An 8,477-nucleotide genomic window follows, 5' to 3' on the forward strand; every position below is an offset into this window, starting at 1 on the left:
AATACATCAAACGTTACTTATTGACACACAAATATTCTGATATGTTTAAGACTATAAATTTCAAAAATTTTATTAACACAAAATTATTATGACATGTTTAATAACACAAGTTTTAATTTTTTTATTTTATGATGAATCAAAATATATCACATAAAATAAAAGAGAAAGAGCGTATAATAAGAGTGAAGCATATGAAATTTAGTTTTTCCTGTAATTGGAAAAGAGCACTGTTCCATTAAAACGATGTCGTAAGATATCTTGAAATAGCGCCCGCGTCTGTTATAAAAAATGCCGTAATAAATTCCCTCTTTCAGGGTTTTCAAATTTCAGATTACTGAACCAACATTCTTCTCTTCACCATTCATCTCCGTAGAGAAAAATGGAGATTGTATCAAGTTCAATTTCTTCGTGTTCTAAAGAGGATCAGAAGATCTATCAAAACTGGTTCAACTTCGTCGATTCAGGTATAGTTTACTTGGTTCATTTACAAGCATTCTTCGGTTTACATTTTCAGTGAAATCTCATCGGTTTATTGCTATGTTTTGGTCTTTCTATACGCAGATGGCGATGGTCGTATTACAGGAAATGATGCTACTAAGCTGTTTTCATTGTCGAATCTATCTAGGCCTGAACTCAAGCAGGTAGTGTTCTTATGTGCAGTTGTTCTGATTTTTTGTGATTTTGTCACTTTTTTTGTTTTATTTTTGGTAAAAATGTAATTTATGATTGTTTATTTTGAACACACGGTCTCTTTACCTTCCAAGCCTTACAGTTTTATATATCTGAATTACTGATATACACACTTGCGCGCGCGCACACACATAGAGAGACATATATGTATATATGTCCATTTTTGAACTTACAGTGTTATGTTTTGTTCATAATTTTGTTATTTGTTTTTCATTAGTAATTTGTTTGTCATGAGTGATTAATAGGGTATATGCTGTGTTTGTTTTGATATTTAGTAGCTTTTGGTGGTGCGTTTCTCTAGTAATTTCTTATGTTAGAACTAGTCTTCTATTGATTTTTTATCGAGATGCCATCTGTTTACATTATATCGCAGTTAAATCTTAGAGTCTTTTGCATCTGGTATTGAAGTTTAATGTGGAGTAGTGGTTGCTTAATTTTTTTTTTTTTTTTCATAAAAGTTATGTAAGTGTTATTTATTGAGCCATCTTTTGGTTAAAAACGTTTACTAGCTTTATCTTCTAAGATATTGCCGAATTGCCAACCAATGAAATTAGATTGTGCATTGCTATTTTTCAGCATAAAAACCTCAGTATGCATTGAGTTTAAGGGAATATTAAGGTTCTTTATTGTGTTTAAAGTAATATTGGACTGCATAATTGGTGGTGTTGTTTGTTTGTGACTTCCTAGATATTAGCCTTATGTGGTAGCGTTAAATGACTAATTTGCAACTTTGTTGTGCTTTATCTATGAAGGTTTGGGCAATTGCAGATACTAAACGACAAGGTTTTTTGGGTTTCAATGAGTTTGTCACTGCAATGCAGGTCATTTTTGACACGAACCTTTTCTATTTATATTAATACTGTATAGATCGATCAGGTAGAACCTAAATGCCTTTTTCTGCTACTATAGTTGATCTCCTTGGCACAAGAAGGACGTGAGCTCAGCTCTGATCTCCTTAGGAGCAAAGGTAATGCTTCTTGATTGGTGTTTATAATCCATATTGAAGCATTTAGGTTCACAGAGCCACAAAGTTATATATGCTCAAGAATTTGAGCTCTATTTTTTATATCAATGTTGTAAGCGAGGATAAGTATGATCTAGAAATTTCTTAAATCACTATCTTATTATTTTCTGTGCATTATAGCTGAAAGATATTTCAGAAACTTCAGGAGTTGAATTTTGACAATTCGTTATATACACTTGAAAGGATTTACTGCCAATATGCTTATTGGGCTACTCAATTTCAAAAACTGAAATTTATAGTGCACGTACTTACTATTGCTACCAATTCATGCGACAAAAATTATGCACTCAAGTCATTAGCGTGCAAGTGGCAAGAATAATGCATTTCAATTGTTTTTGCAAGTTTTAGATATATTCTTTTCAATGCAGTAGTCAATTGTCTGTCATGGTGATGAGAACATATGAGTTTGTCATGATTGGCTCAGTTCTTGTTTCCTTTTCTCTTATCTATTTTTGTAGCTAATATGGAGTTTTTGAGTCCTCCATCTATGGAAGGTTTGGATGCTTTATTATCCGTAAGTGCTTCTACAGTTCCATCTTATTTTCTTATTGTCTATAAGCCTGGTAATGTATGGTTTACTTTTTGCCTCCAAGTCGCAGAAGATCAATGGTTCGTCGATGAAAAAGATTGAAACAAATGGTCAGTATAAAATGTCATTTCACACCATTGATGCTTTTACTCAAACAAGAAGAAATATTAAGCCGTCTTGGTTAAATTGCTTAACTTGAAAATGCATACAGGAACTATTCAACTGCAGTCACCACCACCAATCAACTTGTTTTCCAGAAAATCTAGAAAGAAGGTGAGTTTTGATTGCTTTGGGATGTTGATGTGAAATCTATCTTGTGTGTATATGCTCCAATCTTTTCCACTCTCTGCCGATGTAGCCTTGGCCTATGTTTTGTGCAGTTAATAGTCTTCTTCCTATAATTATGTCTATGCATGGTAAGCTGATTGACCAGGAAAACTGATATCTGCAGTTAGTTGCCTGTAGTTTACAACACGTATAGTTGAATCAAAATGATGATTTCCCATTCTCATGAGAGCTAGTTGTTTTTATTTGGCTTTAGATTGAGCTTTTTGTTATTTTTTCAAATTAATCTTACAAATTATCTCTGTTCTTTGTAACTTGGCTAACTCGGAAAATCAAAAGTTTCCCAAAGCCTTGTCCCTATTGTTGTAAAAGTGTCTTTACTACAAATTGGCTATTTGGTTATATTTCATGTTGACTTAGCTAGTTTCTTTTCGTATTTGCTTCAGATCCAGCCTTCTCTTACCGCTGTTACATCAGTAACTGATGGTTTGAAGAGACTATACAATGAAAAGTTGAAGCCGCTGGAACTTACTTACCGCTTTAATGATTTTGCATCTCCTGCTCTGGTGAGTAGATGAAGAAGCTCATTAGTAGTACTTCTCAACAACCTTATAGATGTCAAACTTGTCATTTGTTTGTACTTCTTTTTATCTGTTGTCATAGACGGAGAGCGATTATGATGCCAAGCCTATGGTCATGCTTTTGGGACAATACTCGACAGGAAAAACCACATTTATCAAACACTTGCTAAAGAGCAATTATCCAGGTTAGTAATTTCATGTCCAATTTCTCTACTCATATTTTAATACCTGCCAATTCTTTTACCTAATGTCCATCCTTCCATTCGTTCTTTTCTTTTGACTCTTTTGGCTGAAATAGGTGCACACATCGGACCAGAGCCAACAACCGACAGATTTATTGTGGTTACGGTAAATAGGGAATTGCAATTGTTCCATATGTTTTATTCTCTTATTTCAAGATATATAGGTCCATAATAATAAATGTAGTAGTAATAGAAGTATAGTAATTCCCTTGCAATTTTTTCTCTCCAATAATGTTTCCATGGCAGTATGTTTGTGACTCAATTTGATTGTTGTGTACTTTCTATTATAGTGTCTTACGGTGATTTTTTTTCTCAGTCTGGTCCAGATGAAAGGAGCATTCCTGGCAACACTATTGCTGTTCACAACGACTTGCCATTCACTGATTTGACAAAGTTTGGTGGAGCATTTTTGTCAAAATTTGAGTGCTCCCAAATGCCACATTCTGTGAGTCAATATCTAGCAATTTCTTTTACTTTTATACTATTAAGAAGCATAATTTATTAATTAGTCTAATTTTTTTCCTTCACAGCTCCTTGACCATATTTCATTCGTGGACACTCCTGGAGTTTTATCGGGAGAGAAGCAAAGGACACAGAGAAGTTATGAGTTTACTGGTGTCATCTCATGGTTTGCTGCAAAATGTGACATGATACTCCTCTTGTTTGACCCACATAAACTTGATATTAGTGATGAATTCAAACGAGTTATATCATCTTTGAAAGGTCATGAGGACAAAATCCGTGTAGTATTAAACAAGGCAGATCAAGTAGATACACAACAAGTAAGATATGATTATTATCAATACAAAATTACCTTATATTCACTTTTTTCTACTTCACAAGATGATTTTGCTTGATTCTAAAAGTTATTCTGCCTTTCGTTTTTATGGCAGCTGATGAGAGTTTATGGTGCATTGACGTGGTCTCTTGGAAAGGTTCTGAACACACCTGAAGTTGTGCGAGTCTATATAGGGTAAGAGAAAGGTCTTTTTTAGTTCTCTATATTTTGATCAAAGTTGCTACATTATATGCTTAGAAATGATCATTGGATAGCATGCCGACTGTAAAAGAGATGAAGAAAAGTTTATAGCTAACACCTTTTGTGCATGACTTGACATTTGTCAACATTTTTAATCATAGTCATTCTTCACATGGTGTATAATAAGCACTCACAACTTTTGGTTTTGCAGCTCTTTCAACGACAAACCAGTTAATGAAGAAGCTGTTGGTCCTACTGGAAAGGATCTTTTTGAAAAAGAGCAAGATGACCTTCTTGATGATTTGATAGATATTCCTAAGAAGGCTTGTGATCGTCGAGTAAGATCACCTTCCTTTTCTAATAACTCTTCTTGTCCAATGGCATTTCAATTTGCTTAACATTGTGTACCAGATGGTTTTGGATTCTCATGTAAGTTTTGTACCACTGCAGATCAATGAATTTGTTAAACGTGCCAGAGCAGCTAAGATCCATTCCTACATTGTTAGCCATCTTAAGAAGGAGATGCCTGCATTGATGGGCAAGTCCAAAACCCAGCAGAAACTCATCCAGAATCTTGATAACGTGTTCGAAAAGGTCTCTTTCTGAACTCACTTGTGCTAAATGGATCTCTTTATATTTCAGATATGTGCTTATAATGAATTTACATTTATGACACAGGTCCAGAAAGAATTTCGTTTACCAGCTGGGGATTTCCCAAGTGTTGATCATTTTAGGGAAGTTTTAAGTCATTACAGCATCAATGATTTTGAGAAACTGAAGCCTAAAATGATTCAAGCTGTGGACGACATGCTCGGTCATGACATCCCAGAGCTTCTGAAGAACTTCAGAAATCCTTATGAGTAAAGCTCCTTAATGTTTGCACCACTTCAAGAAATTTTGAGGTTGAAAGTTTTGCTTGAATGATGATTGAATGCTACCTTTATTGATGTAAATTTACTGCAATTTCGTGCATTCTTTGCGCTGTGAATTCGAACCTCATTCAGTTCGTTACGATAAATAGATAGTTACATTCAGTGCTTAAATTTGTTGTGTCACCATCCATTATATTTTTTTCTTCTTTTCTCTTTGAAGCAAATTTGCTTTATTGAGCCGAGGGTCTTCCGGAAACAGCCTCTCTACTTCTTATGAGCCAGCCGAGTTTTGCATACATACTACCCTCCTCAGGCCCCCTAACAATACATTGGGTATGTTGTTCTTTGAAGCATTGTATCAAGTCAGCAGAATCACTTTACGGATTAGTTTGCAAAATCAAGTTACAAATTAGTTTCATCATCTACGGAAATCACAAAGTTTACTTCATAAGAAAATTACTACAACATATCATCATGATAAAAGAATGGAAAGGTAAATTTGGAAATGAAGGGCTTGATTCTCTCTTCCTTCTTCTCCTCCTCTAGGTCAACTTCCTCTAGAAATTACCTTAAGAGTAGTATCTCCAGAAATGGCCTTCCATATCTTAACAAACACAACATCATCATCATTCTTTCCTCTAGCAACATGATTATTCAGATTCCCCCCAGCTCAGGACAAGTAAACATGGGCGAAAACGGAGACCAGCTCGAAACATTATCTCCACTATTCTTAAAATTCTCCAAGGAAAATCCTAAAGGCATAAATCCCCAACTACAGAAATAAGCTTCTTTTCCATCAATAATTGGTGGAGGGGACGCAATTCTCACAGCTTGAAAAGCCCTCTTACAATTTCGACACGAAAATGTACAATCAACATACTCCAAAGGGTACTCATACATAACATAACAATAAGGACATGCAGTCCAGAAGCTCGGTATCTTATTCGATGCATCATTTGCATTCCCTTCTTTCTCCTTCACATTACTCGCATTATCACTAGTATTAACAGACCTGTTTTCATTGTTCCCCACCACATTCTCATTTCTATCGGTGGGCTGTTGATTACCATGCTGCTCTACAGAAACCACCGGCTCTCGCCCTCGGGTCGAGCTCAACCCATTGCCAAATGGTGCGTTTTCTCTATTTAAGCTTCTCTCGGAAGTTACCACATTCTCATTTCTATCAGGGGGCTGTTGATTACCATGCTGCTCAACAGAAACCACCGGCTCTCGCCCTCGGGTCGAGCTCAACCCATTGCCAAATGGTGTGTTTTCTCTATTTAAGCTTCTCTCGGAAGTAACCGGCTGAGGTTGGTTTAAATTGAAGAATGTCACAGGTTGTTCATCTGTGTTTGAAAACGAAACAGAGCTCACTGGTTGTGTCTGTTGTCTCAGAAATGTTCCAGGTTGTTGCAGCTGATGTTGTTGCTCTGTACCCGAGCTTGCCATAGAAGTCACAGATTCTTGTTCACGATTCAGAAATGTGACTGGCATAGAAAACCCAGCTTGTGGGTCTCTTACTCCAGCAGCATGTGACCCTTGATCTTGACTAGGCAAATTCACAAACACCTGGTCTGCAGTTGAACCAGGTATTTCAGAATACCCACCATGTTGCACAAAACTCACAGGGGTAGGTGTAGAAGCAACTGGGTAAAGATTAACGAAGAAACCCAGCTCTTTATCATACATACTTTTCCTCAGGGGGTTAGAAAGAACTGAAAATGCATCAACAACAAGGCGAAAAGCCTGATCTGAAAATGGAAAATTGTTGTTCTGAGGGTTCAAAAGAAGAGCAAATCGGCGATACTGATCGGCGATGAATTCGAAATCTTGGGTTTGATTAGGAGGGATTTGGAGGATAGAGTAATAATCAAAGTAGTGGTTGTTAATCCGTTTGTCGCCGGCGATTAAGGTGTCGATGATGCCGAGTATTTGGTCGGTAGCGTGTGATAATGTCGGGTCGGATTCACGGGCACGGGTCGCAAATGATTTGCTGCCGACTAGGTCACGATTTGTGAGGAGTTTTTCAGCGATTGATAGCCATCGTATTGCTTCAGATGGGTTTGTTGGGGGCGGGCTATTGATGAAGAAGGGATGTTCCATTTTTAGGGTTTTAGGAAGCAATAATGGAGGTAGAAGGAAACAAGAGAGAGTGCTTTAGATTGGATGAAAAAGGACTGTGTGTGTGTGTGTAAAATGACATACAAGTCACATGCTGTTAGCATATTGTTTAAACTAATAGTCTTAGGCGTCGTTTGGTGTGAAATAAGTTATCTCAGGATTTATTATCCGGATATTAGTTATTTTATCCTTTCATATGGATAAATAAACACTACTATCCCGAGATAACTAATCCCGAAATTAATTATATAGAATCTTTTATCCCAACCAAATATGTGATAAACTTATTTCAAATGTAATTCCGGAATTAATTATCCCTTATTTCTCGTACCAAACGAACCCTTACTACATTATGCCTCATTACAATTTTAAAATTAAGAAAATAATCTTTTTAGATCTCTTATGTGTAAAAGACAGATATGTTATATAAAAAAATAAATCTTTCATGTGTAAAAAAAGATGTAAAGTTATGAAACTAAAACCAAGTTTGTAAAAAGTTACTATACCAATTGACCCGTTTTAATTTATGTAAACCTATTTGAATGGGCATGGAGTTTAAGGGAAAAAAAACTTTTGAACTAGTGTAAAATGAGACACATATATTTTGTGTGGCTATAACTTATTGCACAAAAGTAAATTATTTTCAAATATGAAAAGGGTTCATTCTTTTGGCATGGACTAAAGAGGAAATACGTTCACATAAATTGAAACAGATGGAGTATATAATATATTTTATCCGTTTAAAAAAGATTGACACTATTTCTTAAGTAGTCTATTTGAAAAAGATACATCTTTCAATATTTTCTTAATACTCTTAAGAAGCATTTATAGCCACACAAATGCTTTGGCAGGCTTCAGACTACAAGTCTCAAAATTTTTACAGACATACAAATATTATAGCTTATTTAAGATCATATATCTCAAAATTTGTTCCTTCTTAATTAAAGTTTGTGTGTGTATATATATATATATATATATATATATATATATATATATATATATATATATATATATATATATATATATATATATATATATATATATTCTAACATTTTTATTCACTTTTAATCAATTTCCTTTTTCTAATCCATAAATTCTCTTATTTCCTTTTTCCTTTTTTTTTTTTTTACTTTTTTCGAAAATTTTTCACTTTT

General features: G+C 34.9%; 2 protein-coding genes across 4 annotated transcripts; one reads left to right on the forward strand and one right to left on the reverse strand.

The window, feature by feature from the left end:
- Positions 1–317: 317 nt before the first annotated feature.
- On the forward strand, positions 318–5,373 carry LOC109237888 (EH domain-containing protein 1-like). 2 transcript variants are annotated; one of them, XM_019404283.1, is made up of 16 exons: positions 318–464; positions 562–641; positions 1,443–1,511; positions 1,600–1,657; positions 2,173–2,228; positions 2,308–2,353; positions 2,455–2,516; positions 2,975–3,094; positions 3,192–3,294; positions 3,408–3,457; positions 3,668–3,796; positions 3,882–4,133; positions 4,245–4,324; positions 4,542–4,668; positions 4,781–4,924; positions 5,009–5,373. In XM_019404283.1, the coding sequence occupies exons 1-16, from the start codon at positions 380–382 to the stop codon at positions 5,192–5,194; spliced, it is 1,647 nt and encodes a 548-aa protein (XP_019259828.1). In that variant the 5' UTR covers positions 318–379; the 3' UTR covers positions 5,195–5,373. The 2 variants fall into 2 exon arrangements, with proteins under 2 accessions (XP_019259828.1, XP_019259829.1); XM_019404284.1 differs by having other exon boundaries at positions 2,314–2,353.
- A 187-nt stretch (positions 5,374–5,560) lies between these two features.
- LOC109237890 lies at positions 5,561–7,404 on the reverse strand. 2 transcript variants are annotated; one of them, XM_019404286.1, is made up of 2 exons: positions 6,455–7,404; positions 5,561–6,319 (listed from the first exon to the last, which is right to left on the reverse strand). In XM_019404286.1, exons 1-2 carry the CDS (start codon positions 7,303–7,305, stop codon positions 5,857–5,859), a joined length of 1,314 nt encoding a protein of 437 aa, XP_019259831.1. In that variant the 5' UTR covers positions 7,306–7,404; the 3' UTR covers positions 5,561–5,856. The 2 variants fall into 2 exon arrangements, with proteins under 2 accessions (XP_019259831.1, XP_019259830.1); XM_019404285.1 differs by having other exon boundaries at positions 5,561–7,404.
- Between the last annotated feature and the right edge of the window lie 1,073 nt (positions 7,405–8,477).

This window comes from Nicotiana attenuata, unplaced genomic scaffold, assembly GCF_001879085.1.
Source record: "Nicotiana attenuata strain UT unplaced genomic scaffold, NIATTr2, whole genome shotgun sequence".
Lineage (NCBI taxonomy): Eukaryota > Viridiplantae > Streptophyta > Magnoliopsida > Solanales > Solanaceae > Nicotiana > Nicotiana attenuata.

Bases quoted from the DNA above. Each gene is read 5' to 3' on its own strand.
- LOC109237890 (XM_019404285.1), bottom strand. From the start codon at position 7,305: ATGGAACATCCCTTCTTCATCAATAGCCCGCCCCCAACAAACCCATCT.
- LOC109237888 (XM_019404283.1), top strand. From the start codon at position 380: ATGGAGATTGTATCAAGTTCAATTTCTTCGTGTTCTAAAGAGGATCAG. The intron at 642-1,442 runs GTAGTGTTCTTA...TTATCTATGAAG, and splicing joins CTAGGCCTGAACTCAAGCAG to GTTTGGGCAATTGCAGATAC. The intron at 3,797-3,881 runs GTGAGTCAATAT...TTTCCTTCACAG, and splicing joins GCTCCCAAATGCCACATTCT to CTCCTTGACCATATTTCATT.